This window comes from Pseudopodoces humilis, chromosome 2, assembly GCF_049639895.1.
Source record: "Pseudopodoces humilis isolate 2021_Gansu_Grassland_sample_001 chromosome 2, ASM4963989v1, whole genome shotgun sequence".
In the NCBI taxonomy this organism is placed as follows: domain Eukaryota; kingdom Metazoa; phylum Chordata; class Aves; order Passeriformes; family Paridae; genus Pseudopodoces; species Pseudopodoces humilis.
The window spans coordinates 17,236,907-17,262,183 of NC_142201.1; the positions used below are offsets into that span (position 1 = coordinate 17,236,907).

General features: G+C 38.8%; 1 protein-coding gene across 4 annotated transcripts in view; it reads right to left on the reverse strand.

Moving 5' to 3' along the window:
* GLRA2 (glycine receptor alpha 2) overlaps positions 1 to 12,071 on the reverse strand; it is a 121,740-nt gene extending 109,669 nt beyond the window's left edge. For all 4 annotated transcript variants that reach the window (XM_005516646.2, XM_088051259.1, XM_005516645.2 and 1 more), the window contains exons 1-2: positions 11,493 to 12,071; positions 9,194 to 9,327 (exon numbers count right to left, since the gene is read on the reverse strand). In XM_005516646.2, the coding sequence (XP_005516703.1) occupies positions 9,194 to 9,327; positions 11,493 to 11,560 (202 nt within the window). In that variant the 5' untranslated portion in view covers positions 11,561 to 12,071. The remainder of the gene's footprint in view (positions 1 to 9,193; positions 9,328 to 11,492) is intronic.
* Positions 12,072 to 25,277: the final 13,206 nt, after the last annotated feature.

Sequence of the window (25,277 nt, forward strand, 5' to 3'; positions counted from 1 at the left end):
CTTTCTCAGACAAGCAGCTGTATTGAAAGGTTAAGAAGTCACGCTCCCTTTGCATTTTTTCCCTGGCTTAGTCAAGTTTGAATTCTTCGCTTCAAAATAGACCTCTCAGAATCATTTATACTCCTTTGGATCAGATAGAGAACTCTTTAAGCTGAAGGAAAACTGGACCAGAAAATCTTCTATTTATTGTAGAGGATGGCAGACCACCCAGAAAACACCATTTGTTTGGGGGTGGCAGCATGGCATGTTAAGTGAGTAGAGATCCGCACTGAGAGGAATCTTTTTCCTGTGGAATACAAGGCAGGCTCTGAGATGCCTGGTCGGTATAGAGAGATGGAGGAGGAGCAGTGCCTCATCAGAGAGTCTGAATTTGGATTAGGAGAGAGGTGGGTGATCTGTGAAGCAGACTGGGGAAGTCCTGTGCACACTTGAGAGCAAAACTGAGAGAATCTGAGGAACTTTAAGAATTAATGCACTGCCAAGTGTTACAAGCAGATGGGTCAGAGATTTCTAGGGAGGGGGCACCATATTCCACCTAAGTCCTATTTTAAATGCTTTCTTCTTTTATTGACTCATGAAGTGCTAACATGGAGTTCAGGCATCTGAAGTAATCATTATGTCTTCATTCCCTGGCAATACTTGAGGATTGTTGGTTTCTGGCACAGTTCAAATAAGCTACTAGGCTTCTCTTATTTAACCCTCAAAAGTAAATGAATGCTTGGTGAATTGCACTTCTCTCTCATATACTGTATGGCTTAGATCTTGCACAGTTTCCAGTATCAAAGCCTTTATATTTCTATAAATTTAGAATTTTAATCATGGACTTGGTGTTTATGACATTGGCAGGTCACTATTTATGCCATACACGGTGCATCCTTCGTCTTAGAGTTCTACCAGACCCTGTTTGCATCACCTGGTGGGCTCCTCTCTGCAGGACTTAAAATCACTCATTTCTGTGGAATACTGGGAAATGCAATTTGGAAGCTGAACTGTAAACATACATTTTCTGACAACTTAATCTGAGATTTATATGGACCCACAGTCAAGAACCCTCCCCCACCATACAACACACAGGGGCAGTAATGCAGAAGAGTGGAAGTTTGAACAAAAGGACCTGCAGGAGGACGAGACCTCCCCTGAAGGCTAGGGTGCTGCCACAGAACCACTTCACTGCTCTGGAGAGTAAACACCTGTCAGATCAGGAGTGCTGCTGGAACTGAGTAAGGCAGCTCCATCTGCTCCCTGTGTCACAACCTGTGCAGCTGAGAAAAGGTGACAGTGGGTGACTCTTCCACGAGGTATGGAGGGAGGACCCATGTGCTCTCAAGAGAGGTGAGCCTCTGACCCTCATACAGCCCACCATTACCCACTGCTGCTGGTTCATGTGGGTACCAGTGACAGCCAGGAGCAGCCTGAGGAGTACCAGGAAAGATTAGAGCCCTGAGCATGGTGATAAGGGACTCTGGAGTGCAGGAACCTCCTTCACCAATCCTGCTAGAGCTGCAGTCAACAGCTCAATGTCCAAGGCCAAGAGCTCGTGTCAGCATTGGGACTGGTGCTGCTTAGTGTCTCTGTCAGTGACATGGACAGTGGCACTGAGTGCACCCTCAGCAAGAGCTCTCAGGGCACACAGCTGGGTGGTGTGGTCAACACACTGGAGGGAAGGGAAACCATCCTGAGGGTCCTTAGAGGCTTAAGAGGTGAGCCTGTGTGAGCCTCATGAAGTTTAATGAGGCCAAGTGCAAGGTCCTGTATGTGGGGCAATGCCAAACACCAGTACAGGCTGGGCAGAGAAGGGATTTAAAACAGCCCTGAGGAGAAAGACTTGGACATGACCCAGCAATGTGTGCTCATAGCACAGAAAGCCACAACCCTGTCCTGGGCTGCATGAAAAGCAGTGTGGGCAGCAAGGAGAGGGAGAGCACTATCCTCCTTTGCTCTGCTCTCATGAGACCCCACCTGAAATACTGCATCCAGCTCTGGTACCCTCAGCACAGGACAGGCATTCATTAGTTGAAACAGGTCCAAAGAAGGGCCACAAATATGAACAGAGGGCTGGAGCACCTCTTCTGTGAGAAAAGACTGAGAGAGTTGGGGTTGTTCATCCTGGAGAGGAGAAGGCCCTGGGATGACCTTACAGCAGCCTTCCAGCCTATCTAAAATGAGGGTACAAAAAAGAAGGAGAGGGGAATTTTACAAGGACATGTAGTGACAGGACAAGAGATGAGGTCTTTAAACTGAAAAAGAGTAGGTTTAGACCATATATTAGAGAGAAATTATTTTCTGTGTGGTGAGACACTGGAACAGGTTGCCCTGAGAAGCTGTGGATGATCCATGCTTGGATGTTCTCATGGCCAGGTTGGCCTGAGATCTGAGTAATCCTCTCTAGTGGAAGGTGTCCCTTCCCGTGGCAGGGGGTTGGAACCAGATGATCTTTAAGGTTCCCTCCAACCCAAACCATTCTAGGATTCTGTGGAAATCTACAAAGGAAAAAAATAAAGTAATGAATATGTCTAATAAAACTGCATATTTCTGTTTTATGAATTCACTTTTCTAGTAACTGTGTAAAACAGATTTGCAGATTATACATGTATATACTTACAGTAAATTTAATGTACATGTTTTTATATGTTCCAAATATAAACTGCATGCTTTCTAAAACAGCCAAAATACAACAAGATCCTTATTGAGTGACCCAAGGGCCTTGGCTTCAACTGCATAGAAAATTTAAGTGTGAACATGACACTGTGTATGATAAAAATATTGTATTTGTATTAGAACATGATCAAAACAATAGCATCTCCTCCTTTGATATCAAAGGTCTTTGACTCTGCTTTGACATTTTCATAAATCCCCTTTGCAGTTTATGTAGCAGCAGAATAATATTCCATGACAACAGCCAAATCTATTGATATCTCCTAATTAAAGAATTGGTTCTGAATAAAGGCAACTCACCAAAACAATACGGAGGACTGTGGCTAAACATTTATACATAAAAGAACTGGACAGATGAGGATCTGCTTGGATGGCAGGCAGCATTGGTTAGCTTGTGCTTTACGCTGCTGCGTGCTCACAGCTTTTCTGGCTTGCCTTGGAAGCAGCTGGCTGTGGAAAGCTCAGAGAGAGATCCAGGGAATGAGCAAACAGCCAAGCAGTGTATCAGGGGTGCCTTCAGCTTGCTGTCTGACCCCGTTTGTCTGCTAGCCTAGACATAACCTAACTAGCCATGCAACTCATCCAACCTATTCATGTTCTGAGAAAGAACCTGAAATTAAAGTAAGAGAGGAAGTGCAAGGTCCATAGCCCCTTTTCTCCCCCCTAGAAGTTTTAAAATAAACACAATTAAAATTATTCTTTTTGCCTGAAAATGTGCATACCTAGGGCAGAGACTGAGCTATCATTTCCTTAGCTTCATTTTTGCAGTTAAAGAAAAATAAACTGAAACCGAATAAACCCCTTGTCCTGTGGATAAGTATCCCTGTGCAGCATCTTACTGTGCAATAAGGTGTTTGTACACGGCTTTATCTGAAAACATTGCAAAGTTTTAGAAGTGTTTCAAGACAGAATACAAACCAGAAGCTTAATTGCTTAATAATATGTGCTTGGCCATCCCAAGCAACTACATTTAGGACTGCAGTGGTCTGGCCAGACCTGAAAACTGGCATGGTAGTCTCCCTTCTCCTATAAGGAATCTTCATCCCATGCCCTAAAACCTTAATGCACCAATAGTGTGCCCTTTCTTACTACACTCTGCTCTGCCTGAACAAGATTTGAGTCTCCATTGGACTTGGCCCTCCGAGCCTTTGAACTTGGCCCTTTGTGAGGAATAGCCCAGTACGGGACATTCACCACATCAGACTTCAGGGCCAGTAATTATTACCAACTGAAGTGTAGTGGGAAGGTTGTTAACCACTAGAGAACAAATTGCTACAGTCCCACAGCTTATCTTCAGCATGTTTTTCAGCTTCTATATGTCTAGATTAAGGTCAGCTTTTGCAGACAGATCTTCTTGTCATGTACATAGAAACTGATTTTATTTATTAAGCTTGGTGCCATTAATTTCACCCTTTAATGTCATTCAGTGTTTTCCATTCATGTTTTTTTAAACATTTCATTACTGGTCAACTCAGGGGCCAAATAAGTAAGCAATGGGTTTGAACATATGGGAAAACCTGATCCTTGCTGCCAAGGAGTTAAAGTATTAAAGTGCATAAGCCATTTCCTGTAACAGTTATCAGGCTAATTGTCAGTAAATTACTTAGTCCATGCGTTTTTTATTCAGATATAAACCCATGGACTCAGCATGAAAATGGCATTACACTGCTATAATCACAGACTAATCTTTTACAACTATGGCCCTACACCCCCAAATTGCATCACTAACAAAACAGCAGCTTTTGAGCAAGTTAATTCACACTGTATTATCATCACATCCAGTGATGAGGGTAACATTAGCAGGCACTATTGCTGCAAACCTCCATGTAATCCCATAAAAATCAGAATAATCTTCAGTAAATAATGATTCAATGGGAAAGACGGAATTTAGAACATGTAATGAAATTCAATACAAAGAAAATCTATTGTCTTCATTGCAAAATTTTCTGTACCTGAAGATAACACACTTCTGCAGTTCTTGGTGACCAATTCCCCTGCTCTGTACCCAGTGCATGACAACCAGCCTATTACTTAAAGTATTTGGCATAAGGGACATAGCAGTGCCTATAGATAATGTTTTTTTCTATCTGATAATTTCTAGATTGCATTTAGATTTTTAGTGGTGATAGATGATGAAAGTGTTAAAGTCGAAATAATTTAGTAACCTCTGAAGATCAACACCTGCTCAGAAATGTTAAATTCAAGTTGGCATACCGTGAGCCCCAAATCTCATGGTGTGATTCAGTTTTAGACTGATCCCTTGTATCCTGGCATTACACACAGTGCTCTTGAGCCTGAGCTGAATGTACACTAAGCTAAGATACCACTTCACTATCCCTGGTTTCTAGAAATGAAAAAGCACATTCTTGGTTAGTTTCATAACAGAGGTGTCCTACACTGCTATTTCTGTCTTTTCTTTAACTTTGAAAGCAAAGTGAGCACTAGAGAAAGTAAAAGACATTACTTCTCTTGTGTTTTACCATTTAAAAAGTATAAAATTAATATTAATAAAGTAAAAATGCATTGTACAAGCCTCACCTTTTATTATATTTCAGAATCCATGCTCAGCTGGTGTATAATTGAAGAAGACACTGCAAATGAACTCATAGGACCATGAGCATACATTTGCTGTCAACAGAAAGACTCTCAGGGACTTCAGTTAGTTCTAGATTGCAGTCTTCATATTTATATTTAAAAGTATTCCTCTCTGTGTCCTTACACAAAATATTAGCCTATTCAAATTCAATGAAAGATAAGTGGAAGATGAAAAAGTATGCACTAAATATCTGACAGAGTGATTAAAGAAGGACAGTTATGAGAGCTGTCACTCTGGCACTTCCTTCTGGCTTTTCATCAGGGGGACATCCCCTCTTAGGGTCTGGACATTTTGTATCCAACCCCTTGAAATCAAAAAGAAAAAGAAACATGTTCCTTTGTGTTCAAATGATTGTATAAGACAGAACAATACAAAAAGAGAAAGTAACTTTCATTATACAGTACTGCTGGGGAAAAAAAAAAAAAGCACAAAACCAAAAAACAAAAAATAACCCACCAAAAAAATCAAAAACCCGCTGCTGTTGATGTCTAAATGTTTATATATTCACCTGTTGCTATCCCACTATCTTCCTGAATTTTTTAATTTGCAAGAACAAGATAGGAAAAAGCAGTCACTAATGAAGAAATGCTTTATCTGGATAAAACACCTTTTTCCAGTAAGTGACATTTTCCTCTCTCTTTAGAGTGCACAGCCTTTATTTCAAAAACTAATCTAATAGCTGCTGTTTTCCAGTAATTCAAGCTAGTCATAAATGTATATTTAATTATTGTATAATCAGAGGCATAAGATAAATGTGTTCTACTCAGTTGCACTTCCATGGAATCAGAGTTTTCTGACACTTTAAAATGCCTGTAGTGGACTCAGAAAAAGCTGTGTAACTGGTCTAAAGCTGAAAAAGCTGGACAAATGCATCGGTAGAATCAGAGAATCAGAGTATGAACAGAGTTGGAAGAGACCATCAGGATCATCAAGCCCAACTCCTTGCCCTGCACAGGGGCCAAGAGGATCCCACCCTCTGCCTGAGAGCGTTGTCCAAATGCTTCTTGAGCTCTCTCAGACTTGGTGCTGTGACACTTCTCAAGGAAGCTGTTCCAGTGCCCCAACCACCCTCTGGGTGAAGAATTGTATTCTAATATTGAACCAAAACCTCCCCTGCCACAGCTTCAGGCCTTTCCCTCAGGTCCTGTCACTGGTCACCAGAGACAAAAGATCAGTGTCTACCCCTCCACTTCCCCTCGTGAGGATGTTGATGACCACAATGAGGTCTCCCCTCAGCCTCCTGCTCTCCAGGCTGAACAGAACAAGTGCCCTCAGCCACTCCTCAAACAGCTGCTCCTCAAAACCCTACGAGGAGAGGCTGAATAGTGGCACAACTATCTCGATTTATGTCTTTTCTGAAACAAAGTAAGCAATTATCATCCCCAGACTAAAGTCAAAGCCAGATAGAAGATCCCTAGCTTAAACCATTGCTCCAGTAGCCTCTTCTATGATAAAAAGTTAATTCCTTAAAATACGAAAAGTGTTATGAATCAGCTACTCATTCAGCATTTCATACATTCTTCCATTTATATGATTTAGAATATCAGTATTGTACAATAGGCCTTACCCCCAAAATTATATTAGACAAATTTATAAATGTTAAAATTACCAGAACAATTTATTATGGACACAGTAAAGACTCAGTTAAAAAAATAATAAACTTTATCATACTAACTTCAAACAAAATAAATTTATTTTGACTCCTTTGCAAATGTCCTTATTCTTTAAAAGGAAGAAGTGTGCAATATAGAACAATAAGTATTTTCAATTTTTTTGAAACATTAATGAGACTTGGGAAACTAAAACATGGATGTTGACTAATAAACAGGGTTATTAGCTGACAAGGTTTTGATGTGAAGTTCAAAACTGCGTGACTTAACTCTGTAGTTCTAAACTCTGAGGTTCAAAATACCATCCAAATGAACACAGCAAAGAACAAGAAGAGCTTTCAGGCCCCTCACCAGATGACTGAGAGCTCTGGGAGAGCTCACAGACACAAAATTATGAGAAATCATTGAAGATCTATTTATGAGTTCAAACTGCCACAAAGTACCATCCTGCTCTGGAGTGTGACTTAATAAAGAAATCATAAACCAATATATGGCAGATGCTTTCCCAGTAAGGTCTCGTATGTGTCAACAAGCAGCAACTTCACTTTGGGAATGCTAACAAGATACAGAACTCAGAGGGGAGAAGTGTCTGTGAAGCAGCTCAGCGTGCACCACACAGTGCAGCACCAAATACCTGCTCTGCACTTCAGTCTCAGGGGAGCAAAGCTATGAACCTGCCTCCAATGCTTCTCATGAAATGGCTGTAGACACATCCTGGGGAGCAATAGAGACCTGTCTCTAAGTCATGTGTGTACATGGGACTGTTGCTGTTTTTTGTCTGAGATACAAGAGATGAAGATTTTTTAGTGCACCCCCCACTCCCCCGCTGCCCCATTTAAAGAGCAGCAAAATGTCCTTAAGGATTGATACCATGCTCAATTCAGGCAATTTCTGCCTTCATTTCCATTCTCTAAAATTTCACTGATACTCATGCAAACACACAAAATGAATGTGAGTGACTAATGCAATATTGCTTACTATAAACTGATGTGGACACCTGTTCAGGAACTCAACAAGCACTTTGAAAAATATTCTGAAAATAAGACTTTAGACTTCACTGCCTCGGGTTTCTTAAGTTGCCAGCTTTCAAACCTTTCGATCTGAAATCCATACTGGTTTTCTCCTTGCTCAGGCATAGGAAGCAGTCAAAAAAAGGCCCTTTGTTCTAAATCTTGTAATTTGCACATGCAGAACAGAAAGAAACTGATCTTTGATCTGAATTTAATTAAACACTTTTCTCATTGACATGTGATCTTCTTCTCTCCTTACAGTTCATTCACTGGCTAAGAAACGATTATTTTTTCCAACCATTATCAACTTTCACAGCACTGCTAAAAAGGCTTAATATCAGGAAAAAATGCATTTCAAGGGCCAAAGCTAACAGATATGAGTTGCAAATGTACATTGCCATGAGATTTGTTAAGGGAAAAAGCATTCTATCAGTTTTCAAAGCAAAACCATATTCTGAGCTTTAAATTGACATAGAGGAGATGATTTTGGTGGAATTATAGGACTGTCTCAAAATGCTAAATATTGACAGTGAAAACTTCTCTCCCAATTCCTTTCATGGAAAGCCACAAGATATTCTGTGCTCTCTTCTACAGGGATTTACAGGACTACAGCAAGGAAAACTTGCTTTGAGTAATAATGTTTGCAAAAGAAGCTTCCAGTACACAGCCTTCTTTGTGCTGGGATGGTGGTGATGATATTCCACAATTCAGTCAAAATTTTGGAAGAAAAGTGGGCTGTCATGGAAGTGCCAAATAGAATACAGTTTGTATATTTTGTAGGGATCCTGAGACATTGGTTCTTATCATTCATTCAGCATTTGCACCATAAAATATCCTGTGTATATTCCTTGAGTTCCCCCTACCTTGGGGAATAAGCTTTTACTTTCTTCAAGTTGAAAAAAAACATAGATTTTTTTTTCTTCAGACACTGCTACAAAGAAGACAATATCTCAGCATGGAAGGTTTAATGATATTGTCTTTGTGGCTTAAAAATCTCAGGAACAAGTCATCTCATTTGGTTTCAGTCTGAAGCTCATAATCCAATTCACTATGTTCAATTAGTAAGGTTTTCAGAAGCATTTTCTTACAGCTGAACATTACTGTCATGTCAAAAGAGGGTTTTCAAGCTCTGGACCCTTATTACCTACACTGCTCCGTCTCCTAGTCCAGCCCATGGATCAGCTGTTTTCCATGGCACTATAACACTGGGAAAGTGAAGTTATTGAAAACATAAACTAAACCCAGAGTTTAAAAACCCCTCAAAACCTATAATTTATCCCAAACTTTATCAATTAATTAATTAGAAGTCTTAGAAAACTTACCTTTAAAATTTGGTCTGATTCTAGCATCATACCCCGATGTCCTTCCCATCAATTTGTCCAAAAAATCTGAAGGAGACAGGGTCTGTGAGGGGGATTTTCCAGATCTTGAATCATGTTCTTTACAGAAAGTCGTCCTAAATAAATTATTAGCCACCATTAGCTAATATTTAGCTCATATTGTATACAAGTCATGGAGAAATTACATCACTAAATAAAATCGTCTCAACTCAGTGAAGGTAGAAATCAATATTTTTAAAGAGCAACATACTCTACCTTTCATCTGAAAACTTTATTCTAGAAATAAAGATGAGTTTGAGGTATCATGCGTGAACACAATTTTCTATTCAGAAAAAACCTTAGCTTTAAAAATAATTTCGTTACAGTTTTAGGTTTTTATAAGATTCAATTTGCTCTTCACCTTAACATGTAGATCCACCTTAGAGTGATTTTGATATCCTATTTTATATCATTATTTTAATTCCATGAATGCTGTTAAAATGTTATGTTAATATTGGTGTAAGGTGGTCTTAAACTTCCAAACAACAGCCAGCAACACTCAGCAAGCAACACTGAAAAAACCCAGATTTTTTAACGTTGGGAAAGGTTCAGATGGAAAAAAAAAATTAAATTGTTTTTTACGGATGCTACCCCAAAAAATATTTGAATCATGCTAGTGAGTGCCTGGATTCTTTCCCAACATTGCAAAAAGGGTTCCAGAGTCAGTCACAACTGATCTTAGGGGGGTTTCACCCCCATTCCACGAGCACTGAATAATAAAATTTAGTATCACCAGGTAGTATTCATATACAAGTTCTTTGAGGACCTCTGTTTCAAGGATTTAAGAGAAAACTTCTGGTACCACAACATGTGTGTGAAATGCTGTGTACATAGCACATTACATATTACAAGCACATAATGTATTGCAGAGAAAGACAGTTTAGGAGTTCCCCATGGTTGTTCCCCAGGGAGAAAGAAACTAGAATGAAAATGGTCATATTTGGTGTGGAGAGGCACAGATTTAATAATAAAACATTATCTTAAGTCTTATATAATTAATTTTTTGTATCTGTTTCTACTTTACCTTTGAGCTAAATTAAAAGTAATTCTGACTCTAACTTATTAACCACTCTATGTTTAAATATTTGTCCATAGGGAACCTCTCAGTTTCAGGAGTGTTTCATGGGGTATTTTCATGCGTCTACATGCAAGTATAAAAAAATCAGATATACATGTGATCATCTGAAATGAGAAGCAAATATCAAATCCTTTCTCTCACGACAAAAGGAAATTGCTAAAACATAAGGAAGGTAATAGTAAATAGTAATTTCATGTGGTGTGATTCCACACTTTTTTTTCAGGTTCCATTTATAGGAGGCGGTTGCTTCCTTTTGCTTTTGTCAATGACAGGGTACCATTACAAATATTTTTAATATTTAGTACACAGCAGATGATGTATCCAACTTACATAATGAAATAATTCTGTTAAGAAAATAGAAACTGGAAAATTAAGATATACACTTATTCATACACAAATTACTTCTGTTTTCATTCAGTGTCCAGTAGTTATGAGTCGTGTTGTGAACCCAGGCTCACAAATATAAACAGTGTTTCACTCTGTCATTACATGATACCTCATTACTCTTAGAGAAACACTTTTATATGTAGATACATCTGTACGTGCAGACGCACAGCAGCATACAGTCCAATAATGAATCTCATCTAAAATGCTATTCTGGTTAAAAAGACTGACCTGTTTGCTTAGTACCACAAAAAAAGTCAATAGCTGAAGCAGAAGCTCATGAAACGTTAAGAAAAAATCAGGAACATTGTTACTTTTAAGTGAGCACAATACTAGACTGATCCAGGGTTTTCCAAAATCAGAGGGTTTGTTCCCTAATTTCAAATAACTACATCCCTGACAAAACTGGTACAATCTTTTCCAAAGATTGAAGAGGAGGGAACCAAAGCAACTTCCTAAACAACCTCTGCCAGGAGCAGAGAATTTGCACTTAGGAAGAAAAGCCGAAGAAAATGTTCTCAGCTACACTGAAATATAGTGAAAAAAACCCACATCTTTGCATCAGAAAATGGAAAATAGATCACCCAAACTTGAGATTATTATTTTTTGTGTTTGTTACCAAGCAACGAGTCTCTGAGTGTAAAAGGGATAGTCTATATAGAATGAACACAAAACACTCTCAAATACAGCAAACAAACTAGGTTATTGTGACGTAGTATCTTTATAGTTAGGATTCTCACAACCTTTTGACAAATATTATTATAGAGTGGTATCACCTACCTGAAGTGGTTTGTCTCTAAGAAAAATGCAAACAAGGTTGTCAAAATTTTCACTAGCTGCCGGTTCATTCCTCCTGCTTTCTGTGATGATTTGGAAATATCCCAGAAACGATTCCAGAGAGATGAAGGGAAAAAGTAAGCTGCTGCTGCCTAGATTTCCAAATTCAGCAATAATTTAATTTTCTTGACAATCAGGAAGAGAAGGTCTGGATCTCTACAAAGTGGGGGTAAAAGAGAAGTGCCAGTCCTTGGAATCATGGTCAGGTCAAGCCTAGGCTCATCTCCAGCAGTCAGCACAAAAGAGATAAGGCATCAGACACAGTCGTTCCCCCGACTTGCTTTTGGTGATGGAGAGGGGAAAAAAGAATAAAAAAAAAAAAAAAAACCAAAAAAACCACCAACAAGCAAAAAGAAGAAAAGAAAGGGAAAGAAAGGGGTAAAAAAAAGGAAAAGAAAAGAGGAGAAAACCCAACTATGCGAGGAGCATCAGGCAAAAGGAAACAGCTCTGAGAGCAGTTCTGCCGTCGATATGTTTTATTCCCCTTTCGCTGAAAATTAGTATTTATGAACGCTGGTGGGGCTACTGGGTGGCTCTGCTTTTCCCCTCTTTGGCTGGGGAAGCGTCGGCGCTGCCGTGGGGAGGGCGGGGGGGCTGTGCGGTCGCAGGGAGCGGGGTGCGGGGAAGCCCGGCGCCGTGCGGGGATGGGAGCGCACGGATTCAGCGTTCGGACAGCTCCGCGCCCGCGCTGCGCATGCGGGGCTGCGGGGGAGCGCGGGGCGCCCGGGGGCGGCCGCGGGGGCGGGCGGGGACCCGCGGGCCTTGGGGGGCTGCGAGCTGCCGGGGTGCTCCTGCGTGGGCTGGGGGTGTGCGGTGTGTGTGTGTGTGTGTGTGTGTGGGTGTGGGTGTGTGTGGGTGTGTGTGTGGGTGTGTGTGTGTGGGTGTGTGTGTGTGTGTGTGTGTGGGTGTGGGTGTGGGTGTGTGTATGTGTGGGTGGGTGTCACGCGTGGGGCTGCGGAGCGCCGCTCTCAGCGGGGCGCGGGTGCCAGTGCGCGCTCCCGCCGCCGGGGGCGTTGCGCGCCGCGGGCACGGCCCTGCCCGGGCGGGAGCTGCGCGGAGCTGCGCCCCTTCTCCCCGCCCTGCGCCCCTTCTCTTCCCTCCTCTCTGATCCCCTTCTCTTCCCTTCGCCCTGCGCCCCGTCTCTTCCCTCCGCTCTGATCCCGTTCTCTTCCCTTCGCCCTGCTCCCCTTCTCTTCTCTCCTCTCTGATCCCCTTCTCTTCCCTCCGCCCTGCGCCCCTTCTCTTCCCTCCTCTCTGATCCCCTTCTCCTCCCTTCGCCCTGCTCCCCTTCTCTTCCCTCCTCTCTGATCCCCTTCTCCTCCCTTCGCCCTGCGCACACATCCAGCCCGGACAGAGGCGGCAGAGCCGGGGCTGATCGCCGTGCGTGAATAGCCAAATTGCGGGTGTCGAGAGGAAGGTGCCGCGTTCTTGCCGGTGGTGCCAGCCGCTAGGAGGAGAGGCACCAGGCAGAAGCTGATGCGCAAGTTCCACCTGTGCGTGAAGAACTTCGCTTTCAACAGTGTGGAAATCAATTCCTGCAGAGAAGTTGGGATTTTTACCCATCCTGCACTCACAAAATAAAAGGAACTATTGTTCCTTCTTCAGTTTTCGGTTCACCTGTACTCTATTGCCAACAGAACCAGTCCACCTGAACAGTGCTTCACTTCCACAAGAGTATTTGCACATGCACACATTTTTCTTACCTCCAAGTAAAAACCCTGCAGCTTCATGACAGCTACTGTTACCATGTGTCTAGTCATCTTAAAAAAAATGCTTCTGAAAAAGAGTTGTTCTGTTCAGACATTAGCAAGAGATCAAAGCCACATACTGTTCATTAAATGAAACTCAGTTGTTGCATTTTGTTTATTTATTTTAGTTTAATAAGGTAGAATGTATCTGAAAAAAATAGAAATTAAATAAAATATAGAAAATAAAAAAGTATAGAAAATCATAGAATTGTGGTTGCAAGGGACCTAAGATATCATGTAGTTCCAACCCCCCTGCCATGGGCATGGACACCTTCCACTAGACCAGATTGCTCAAAGCTCTACCCAGCCTGATCTTGAACACATCCAGTAATGGGGTGTCCATAACCTCTCTGGGCAACATTTTGCAGTACCTCACCACCCTCACAGTAAAGAATTTCTTCCTAATATCTAAACTTGCCCTCTTTCATTCTAAGGTCTACCACTACATGTCCTTCCAAAATTACTCTCTCCAGCTCTCTTGTAAGCTCCCTTTAGGGATTGGAAGCTGCTGTAGGATCTCCCTGGAACATTCTCTTCTCCAGGATGAAAAACCCCAGCTCTCTCATAGAAGAGGTGCTCCATCCCTTGGATCACCTTTATGGCTTTCTCTGGGCTTGCCCCAACAGGTCAATGTCCTTCTTGTTCAGGGTACCCCCTGAACCTGGACACGGCACTCCAGGAGGGCTCTTACAAAGCAGAGAATCATCTCTCTTGATCTGCTGGTCACGCTGCTTTTGGTGGAGTACGGGATGTGTTAGGATTTCTGGGCTGCAAGCACACATTGCCAGCTCATGTCCAGCTTCCTGTCCACCAACATCACCAAGTCCTTTCCCCAAGGGCTGCTCTCAAGCCATCCTCTGCTCAGCCAGTATTTGTTCTTGGGATTGCTCTGATCCAGTGCAGGACCTTGATTTTTGTCATATTAGACTTCACAAGGTTCATGTGGCCTCTCAAGTCTCTCAAGAATCTTCTGGATGGCATCCCTTCTCTCCAGCCTGTCCACCACACCACACAGCTGAGTGTCCTTAGACTCATAGAGGATGCACTCCATCCCACCATCCATGTCTCTGTCAAAGATGTTAAAATTAACATTATTAGTGATCCTTAGGCATGAATGGTAGACAATGCAACATTTTATGCACAAAAGATTGAAATAAGTGAAAGGGCAACCCAAAGTTGCAAATGTAAACTAAATTCCTATTGTCTTAGCTGCTGAGTCTGTGTCAGTCACATAAATTGAGGTCCAGTGGAAGGAAGGGCACTATATTTTCTTTTATTAGAACTATCAAAATTTATCATTAGACACTGAGCACTGATGCTGAATCACTGCACTGTAACATCACCTAACCCCTTCAAAAGACAGGTCTTCCTACTGTCATTTTAAAGAAGAGAGGCTGAGTTTTGTCTCTTACTGCAGTGCCTCATTCTGAGAAATAAAGCTCAAAAAGCTGCATCTGGAAATAATGGAATACTGTTGAGTCAACAAAGAAGTGCATTTCAAAGTTCATGCCTGTTCCCATCTAAATAGGAACCCAGTAATAGTGCTGTATATTTTTACCTTAAGTTGAGATAAATGGGAAAATTGGAAAGCATGATTTCTATCAGCTGCAGGAAAAATCTATCTCTTTAACCTACACTGCCACCTGCTTAAAAGTGTGGGGAATCTCAGAACTGCTTGCAGAGCTCGTAATGCAGAAGTCACTGAATACAGCAGATGTCTTTCCAATGAGTCTGTTAATATGGATTTTGTGACATGACATGCTTTTAAAGACCTATAAATGTTCATTACCCTTCTTGGTAACTGTAAGTAACTGAACATTTCTTTAAGATTTCTAACTGGTGAAAACCTACTTAAAATGCTGCTTTCCAGGATTTAGATGCTACTGGCCATTTTCTGCACTCCATGGCTTATTTGAAATGATAAATAACTATATCTCTAAGCTAACTGAAAATTGCAAGAAGTTCTTCAAAGCATACTTGCCTTAATTGATGTGGGCTTTTTAAAAACATGGTGAGAGATGTCATGATGAAAATTTAAAGTATCTACTCCACCATTCCTTACACCTCCAAATGTCTAGTTTTTAGTGAGATGTTACTCAGCATGGTAGTTACATGGAAGTGCCAGGCAAAATTTAATTATTAAGGGTTGAAAATAGTGTGTTTTTAAGTCTTTTTAAACTAACAGCAACAGTCATTCAAATAGTTCTCTGCTTGATATTCTGTGAGAAAGCAAATGTTTTTTCTAATCAAAGGGTTCCAGGTCAAGCTCCCGTGTATACTAGAGGTAAAGGGGATCAGATTTCAGTCCATCACCACTTTTTCATGAATTAACACACGCTTTAAAAACTTCTTACTTCCATATATTCTTGCAACACAGTTTGCTTTAAAAACTTCTCACTTCCATATATTCTTGCAACTCAGTTTCTCCTCATCCTTCTCTCATAAAAAAAGAAAAAGTTGTTTATAGCTGTTTTGAGTACTGTAAGTCTCCGAGCTGTCATTCATTCACAATTAAATGGCGTTTATTAAATGTGCACCTGATGGCAAGGGATGATTCAGAGCTCTGCAGAGCAAGGGAACTATTTGGGAGCACAGTTGCCTGCATGTCCATGGCACTTTCTGGTGTTCCCCTCCTGTGCCAGAGCCAGAGCTATGAGGAGTAGTGCCACTGATGTGCAGCAGGTTCTGGGTGAACTGCATATGTTCATTTGCACAGGTGTGATTCTTTTCAGTGTCACTCATTTGTTATCTCCCACAACACATTTCTGACAGCAGAAGGGTTGCAAATGAATAGGAGTCAAAGACTCCCACCTGGGATTGGAGGGGAGGCTTGTAATATGGCACAGGGATGTGCACAGAGACAAGATGGAAATGTTATCAGGTGAAAAGGCTAAATAACACATCCCTGTGGTTTCCCAGGCATATACAGAAGCTTAATAATCATGCCAAATATGGCATATTATTTCAAGTATGAGCTAATTCAGTCCTATTTCTCTATTCCACCTGAGTTTCTTAAGCACTAACTTACTGGGCAGAAAATAGGACAGAATTACTCTGTTTCCATGTAAATGGTTTTATAGCAGTTAGCTGATGGAGCATGATTTATGTTTGTTTGCACTGTTTATGCATTTCTGAAAACCTAAGAAATGGAAGAAATAAGGTCATACTGCTTTCTCAAATTATGATAAATAAGGGATCCAGACACACGCTTCTGAGAGAATAAGATCCATCACCTCAAATATGCAATTAGTGTCTATGAGAAGAGAAAATCCAATATAACTTTCAAAATGGTATGACAAATTATCATAATTGTTGGATGTTGGTTAACAATGGCAAGTGTATTTCAATATAGTGCCAAATATAAATGAATCGAGAGTACAGTCTATGTAAAATGTCCAATTATAGCGAAAGCAAGAAAAGCCAAAATAAAAACCTGAAGGTAATCTAATGTGACTGCTTTTTGAGCTAAGGATAAGAAACCAACTGGCCTGGATTTTGAACCATACATAACTGTGTATGAACCATAACAAACTGTGTAAAGGCTCAAACAGTGTAATTAAGTTCTGTTTCTTTATAATTTTGGAAACTCTGTTAATAAGAAGTCTCTTTCAGTGAATGATAATGATAGCCTTAGTTGTCAGGAAAAGGTAATAGCTGGATTTCCAGCTATCCAATATGAAAGCAAATGTTTTATTTAAAACACTTTTATACTTGACATTAACAGATACAACAATGCATTTGTCAGTACAGTTCCATTTTGTGTGTATGCAAAATATTTTCACATCCTTCCCTCTTTTTTTTTATTATTACTTGTCTTAATAGCTCTAAATTTAAAAAAACCTCCCACGTAGAAATTCCTTATTGTTCTATATTATGTCGTTTCTCCTTTTAAATAGCAACAAAAAGAGCTGGAAAGAAAGCATAACAAATTTACTTTTAATGGAATTAGGTATTTTAAATATACTACTTGTATTGAGTTTATTTTCTGTATCTGAATTTTGGTTTCTGAAATCTTGAATTTATATTATATACTATATAAATAATAATTTACAATATATGCATGTATTTGTATTAAAAAACACCTACAAGATCAATTATTGGTGTAATTTTTTACACAGCAAATGTAAGAAATAAAGAATGAACTAAATCTCATTTGAAAATTTATTTCCTCCATTAAAGGTCTGGTAATTTTACAGTGTAAAATTATGTAGGGAACTACATCAATTTCACCAGCTGGATCAAGTAGGTCCAGCTACTGAGTTTTAACTTTATTAGATTCTTGATTTGAATTCTTTGTAACACTTTACTCCTCATGTGGTACCAATGGTACCATTACAGAACAGAGGAGAATTTCATACAAATAAAGTAAAAATATCTGGCATTTGGAGTTTGATAACATTGGAAATAATGAGAAAATATTAATAAAATGTTACTGATGTTTCAATCTGACTGTAGGAGAAGGCAAGAAGGAGCAACTCATTCAGTCCTTGACCTTCAGCCCCAGTATGTGATTCATATTGGGAGGGGCTGTCAGATACTAAACAGGAGAAAAAACAGTAGTCAGAAACAGCAAAAATTGTCTTATTTCCCCTTTCATATTTCTTTCTGGCAATTTAGATATGAGTTGACTAATTCCTAGCACTTTGTGTAATTTATGACTTAAATTCCTTAAGACAACATGTACCACATATTGTATTTCAAGAAACTATCCAAAGAGGACACTTTCACCCCAGGCAATATAGTCATGATGAGAAAATCTATCTTAAACATTAAACTGGTGTCTTGTTTCTTTAAATCTTCTCTTGTGAGACCAGAGCCTCCTTACTTTGAAATACTGGCTGGCTTAGAGGAAGGGATTCCAGTAGTCAGAAGTGATTCCTGACCCATTCCAGCAGAGCATTTCTCCCTCTCTGGCCTGTGATGCTTCAGTTCATGATAGCCAGGAGGCAAAGAAGGTGGCATGAATTGACAAGGTGGTCTCCATTACCTACCTTCATGTAGGGTCCAGGGACAGGGAAAAAAGAAAATAATCTTCTTTGCTTCTGCACACTTACACCCAAAATATAGTTAAATGAGTTGTGAGTTAAGTTCTTGTTCCTCTGAATGAGTTTGGGTTTAGGATCACCACCCTTAAGTCATCATTGCTGCAGGAAGACAGATTAAGACTCTTGTTTTGACCTCACTTGAAGGAAACACCAGTTACAATTTCTACAAAACACATCACATGCAAGTGGAGATCACTTAGTGGGACCACTCTAAAGGAAAATCAATTATTTGAACTAAGTTGTGTTTACATTTACTGTATATGAACCTGTATACAACAGCTTTATTGTAAATATATGCTATTAACCCCTCTGTTTACTTTTTCTGAGGTAACTACAGCTATGAGAGAAACTTTTCACAAATTGCCATTAATTTCTTAGAATTTAGTAGCAAAAATTAAATGTCTGACCAGCATTCATTCTTCTTTAATATTTCAATTTTTTTAAGTCCTGACAGCAACAGCAGCAAGAAGAAACTGTTCAAGAGTTTTATCTATGTATGTCTGATAGATTGACTAAAAAAGAGCTCTGTTATGTTGAGATGATTTACCTGGTGAACACTTTCTTCCTACATATATGTATAAATACATGAAAATTCCATCACACTTCTCGATTTCATTTGCAATAATTATTTTGTGCCAGCTGTTATATATTAACATGATGGATAAAATTTCTTACTTCTACTGTAGATTAGATACTTCAGCAGACAGCAGAATTGTATAGTAACAATGACTAATGCTGTGCATAGCAATTGGTTTAATCATGTCTTCCCTTAATGCTTGTAAGCTAAATTTGCTTCTGTTCTCATGGTATTATTTTGTAAATGTTGGTCTTTGATATTTAATCAAGTATTCATTCTTCCTGGATTGCAACAAAACAATTTTTTTACCCCATTTAATGCTTATCAAGCTTACTCAAAATAACATTTTTAAATAGGTTTTACAATATGGTATCTGATCTAGCCATAAGGGTGCTGTGATCTTGAGTGGTATAATCATGTTTGCAGACTGAAAAAAAGCTGTAAAGCTTAATTTATTTATAAATGGATTATAAGAGTTTCTTAAAATTGGTCTTTTAATTTTATATGCCTGCTGAAGAGCGTGATGAAAATAATCATGATAGAAAACATAGATGTTTTAGATGATTATTTGTGTCCTGCTTTTGCTGGTTCTACCTTGTGAGGATTAGCTACTCTCTAGCAACTCCAAAATGTAGACACATATTCATATTCAATACTGCTAACACATGTAAAAACCTGACATAATAAGAAGGGGACAATACTTCACCCCAGCTGAAATTTGGGACACTTACCTGTGGCATAAGAACTCCTATAGCATGGAGTATGCAATAAGGTATCAGCATCACAAAACAAATACACAAATATGTGCTCTAAAAACTTCATTTTGTGATTTTCCATGCCACAGAAGTGTCTTATTTCTATTTTTCCCCCTAGTGTTTACTAGAGAAGAGTATCAAGAGCAAATGTGTGAATGTGTGGGTGCATAAATTCTTTGCCCATTTCTCTTCCATGGTTCTACTTACTAGGAGGGAAAGTGTAATTTCCACCTCAGCTGACAATCTCTTTGGCTTCTGTGGTGCATCGTAGAGAGGGAGGGATCTCAGGTTCTGCATTCCAGTGACTCACTGCTGGCTCTGCAGCAGGCAGAATTTGGGTATTCCTGTGGTCGGGTGTCTGTTGAACTTCAAAAGCAGAGAAAAGACCTAGCAATGTATCACAGGCTGCATGTTTCTAGTGTACATATTCAGAGCTGGTTTTCTCTATGAATAGAGATGTCTGCAAGGTGTTGTCTAAGTCATTAGCAATATTAGAGCTATGATTGTTTCTTAACTTTAGAACATGTTTGCTTTTGCCAATAAGGTATGCTGTGGAGTGGTCATGTTCTTGGGACCTAGAGGAATTAAAATTCTGCTGAGGTATGTCTCAGTCCCCTGTAAGGCTGTCTGAGATCCAAAGAACAGTGTTGCAGAGAGTGGTGATTTATTTGTAAATGTATTGAACAGCATTAGCATGCTATGTCATTTTATATAAAAGACTTTCTTGGATTCTTTCTAGCATATACTGAATAATAGATAGCACAAAAAAACCCCTGCATAAACCAGTATTTAAAACATGGTGAAGAAAATAGTTTTATTCAAGAAGTGGCATACAATCATATAGTTAAAGGACGTAACATAATGCATTGTTCATTCTGGAGTAAAATGAAGATTGCCCATACATTTCCTGAAAGGCTTAATAATGCAGGTCTGTATTCTCTCACCTTGCTTTTTATATGAATTTTTTTATTATTATTCCAATGGTTTAAATTATTTTCTTACATCTGGTGGTATTCAGTGACAAAACCAGGACTAAGTAACAGAGAGCTACAATAAAGTTTTTTTTTTTAAAAAAACATATATATTAGCTATGCTCTTTTTTCTTTGGAAAATAATTAAAAAGCCAGTTTCTATTAAACATTTTAGCCTATATTAATCCTACTGCCCTGCCAGGAATTTTACTAATGCTTATTAACCCACTGCATTGAACAGTGGCCTATAGAACTGTTGTAATAAGATTTTATGAAGAGTTACCAATTTAAAATTTCATTCCTTCCCAGTGCATGTACATAATTACTATCGACACCAACGTGAGTTACGGATTCATTACATAGTGTGCACTGAGAGAAAGGCTCCTACAGAGAATGTAGATCTGTTCATATCTATCTCTCTATTGTTTACACTCTAGGGAATAAGTAAAGGTCATTTTCCCAGGCTTTTCTCCTTTCCTGCCAAAATATGAGCCAAATTAAAGTCAATTGGAGTTTCATTGGAGCTTTCAGACATCGTAAGAATTCAGCTTGTTAAACAGGTTTATTTCAAAGATCGTATAAACAACCTCTCCCCCACCCTCCAAAAACCCCAACCTTAAACAAACAAAAACAAGAACAAGAAGCCTGCTTTGTAAAGCAATAAAAGCTTCAGTAAAAGCCACTTTTACTGAAGATGACTGAAAAGGTTTCAGTCATCTCCACGTTAGGTAGATAGGCTCTTCTAAAATCATCTGGGTGATGGTGTATCTTAACAAGAGCTCTCAGAATCTCCTATTCATAGAGGAATACATATTTTTCTAAACTGGAGTGATCAGGTTTTACTGCTTCAATAGCTATTAATATACAACAGAAGAGAAAAAGAAAATAAAAATAACACACCCAAAGCCTTCCTAACATAATCTAAAAATGCCAAGATTGTTTTGCAGCTGTTGATCTCTATGTTAAAATAAGACAAGAACAGCACTGATGTTTTGAAAGAAAGGTATTAACCACCTACCAGTTAAATTTATGTTGTTGTGGAATTAAACCTGTTAGCAAGCTAAAGGTTGACACCGATACAGAAAGACAGCCTTCATATTGCTTTAATCAAATACAGATCCAGGAGTATTCAACACCTAAAGCATAGCTACAGAGCCTTGGTGATACACTTAGACTGTTTCCATGATCCAGTTAGAGGCATAGGGACCCTACACTTCCAGCATCCTCAGTCTTTGCCCTTTCTCTTAAACGTGAGGTCTTCCAAGTTAAAATATGCAATCTTCTGTCTAATGTTGAGTGACCCAGTCACATGAACTCCACAGTACTTTAAAACCACGGGAAAATACCTTTGGAATAATACCAAACAAACCCTACAAATTATGGTTTTGTTAATGACACTGAGCAGGAGGCACCATTAAAAAAATTACTGAGCCTTGATGTTTGTTTGTTTGCTTGTTTGTTTATTTGTTTGTTTTAAGGAAAATCCTCCCTATAACATGAATAAAAGATCCAGTACAGTGTAGAATGTTCTCCAAATTAAATCTGGAAGAACAGGATACAGAAAAGGTTTGAAGCCTGTGAAGTATTACTGAGACTCAGAAAACAGCAAGTTATCACTCAGGAAAAAATAGCAACTCTCTTACATCCTCTAACCTCTCTCTGCCAGTGCAAACCAAGGCAGCTCTTGCACCTGGCTGCCAGATGTGGTGTTTCAATAATTCTTCAACACTTCTAACTCTGATCTCTTGGGTGCCAACCAAAAATTTTTTAGAAGAGTGGTCAAGAAAAAGAGTATTTCTACTATAAATACGGGGGAAATGCCACCATCACAGCAAATGTGTATCTATTCCATAGCATCTCCTAGAAGAGACCTTGGAGCAGAAGACAATGAATGTGGCAATTTCCCCAGTATTTAAACTCAGAATTGCAATTCACTTGCATGTGAAGCTTTTGAGCATCTGAAGGCAGACTTCTAAAAGACCTTCAAATAAGTTAAGTGAGCATCAGCTTGCCTTAGCTGCCCCACCTAAGCCATTGCAAACAGTGAATTTCAGCTGTGTCTCATGAATCCTCACACACTCCAGGACACAGAAAGATCAACACAAGGTGCACGTGTTCCCCCTGTTTCAGAGCTGTGGATCTGGAAATTCACAGCATGTATTGAGAAACAATTGGTGTCTTTCAATTAACCAAAAGCTCATCTGTTTCAGTTAACTCCCTATTCCTTCATCTTCTAAGAAAAATTTGCTAGGATGCTGAGGTCTTCCTTTTGGCAGTATGATTATTTGGAATCTTAATATGGGCATATCCTCATTTGTTGATATCAGTTTCAGGGATAACACAAAGTAACTGGAACATGTTACAAACTTAAGATAAATGGTAATCAGTATATTATTAATTAATCATCTTCCCTCTTGTGCTTAACCTAGAAGGATAATTAAATGTGCTTCAGGCCAAACTGAGGTGTGATATACTGTACCTAGTGTGGTTAGTAAGCAGGTAAGTTGCTTGCAGACTGTTAAAAATTTAGATTATTTTATAGAGTGGACCTAACTGATTCCTTTAGAGTATTAATGAAGATGTTAATTAGATGTTTATTCAATCTGTTTTGAGTATTTGAATGTTTATTGTGTATCATGGATATCACTTTTTGTAAATAAGCAGAGCTGAGACATGAAAAGATTTATTTGGTGTATACTCTGACCACATCCTTCTATTACATTACTACCTAATTTTTTTCTGGAAAAGGAGATTACCCTCAATTAATGAGAGACTTACACAGTTAAATTCATTAACATATTCCTTATCTTGCTCATGAATCAGTGTTGCTTTTTATTTTCCCTATTTTTTCCCCAGAACCACTGATAGGAATATATTTCATATGCACTTAGTTTTGCTTTTTTAAAAATCTAAATTATCTTCTCTGACCTGCACCACTGATTTATACACATCTTCATACAGAACTCATATTGGTATCAGGAATTCTGAATATTTAAGAGTTGCATTACTTCCTAATGCAATCAAAACAAGTGTCTGTTCTGACTTCAATTAGAACTCAAGTTCCTTAGGAAAAGCTGAAAAAATATGTGAAGGAAAGAAAGGGAGAATTCAGATCTTTGATGAATTTTTTGTATAATTGCTTTTGAAGCAACTTCTTGGAAATATCTATCAATAAGACTACTAGTCTTTTCCATTTAGCAAACATCAACCTTTTTGTTCTGTATTTTCTTTAGAGCAGTATTTCTTCATTTAATTCCCTTTCTTGTGATGAGATGTTGCTCATGATGTCTTGACCCTTCAAAAAAATTCACATAGAATTGTAGTCCTTCCACATTATTTATTTGCTTTCATTTTTTAAACACAAGTCCTCAAAGTAACTTCCCACTTATTCATATGCTAGACACTGCTTCAGTCTCACAAAAAGCACTTCATATAATCTTCACAGGAAAGATCATCTAATTCTTGTGTAGCTGTGAACTTCATCAAGGGTTTCCTGCTTCATTAAAAAATTTAGGACATTTCTGAAATGCTGTGTCACTTCATGATCTAACAAGATGTAACAAGAAATGCCCCCTTTCCCAATACAGAGCTATAAGGATTGCTCCCCATGGAGACAAATCAAGCCTTACTCTACAATATAACTAGCTTAAAAGGAAGAGGAAGATCAAGCTGGAAGGGAGCAATCCTATATAGATAAACAAGGGAGTATAATTTATGTGTGCCATCCTGTATGGATCTGGGTAAAGATCTGTAAGTATTATCCAGATTATGTCATTACTAAATCTGATGAACACAGATTGCAGAGCAGTGTTTCTGGTTCATCAGTGCAATAGTTTTCCAACAGAAATCTTGTTTCAGGACAGCTGCCTGGGAAATCTCCCATGTCCAGTATGACATCTCAGTGACACTTGTGGTACTTTGAAATAGGGGACAGTCTTATAATCACTAATAGTAGTTTATCGAGACCTATACCATTATATCAAATAATTTTTTGTTTTGCTTCTCATCATACCTCTAGAACAATGAAGTTAACCTTTAACTTAAAATATGTCCTTTACACCTGTTTTTTATTAACACAGGAAGCACAGATGCAGAAAGTAAAAGTTACCATAACTATCTTACAAAAGACAGATAAATTAGTAGCTATAGATAATATAATGGAATTTAATGGAAGATGTTAATAGAATTTCCATTCCATGAACAAATGAAATTTCTAATCTGATGTTTAAAAACATGTACCCATTGAATTTACACAGTACTTTAAATAGTGGCATGATACTTATTAAAATATTAATACTTAATAATAAGTACTAATAATTAATACTTATTAAAATAGTATGATACATATTAAAGTTTTAATTTCTCAAATCATGAACTTCTTTTAAATTAGAAGAACAGATATCTTGCTTTTTTATTTTTATTTTCTGCTGTGCCATGCACTCTACTAGATATATCCACATACTTATTCAGCTTATGACTGTCCCCATGTTCTTTTTAAAAAGACTTACTTTGACACCTAATGCAGTTCTTGGTCAGTAAGTGGAATCAAGCAGTGAAATCATGAGGGAGAAAATGACTGGGTTGTTGAGATGTTTCAGACCATTCCCTGCCTGCAGACCAGCCCATTAACCC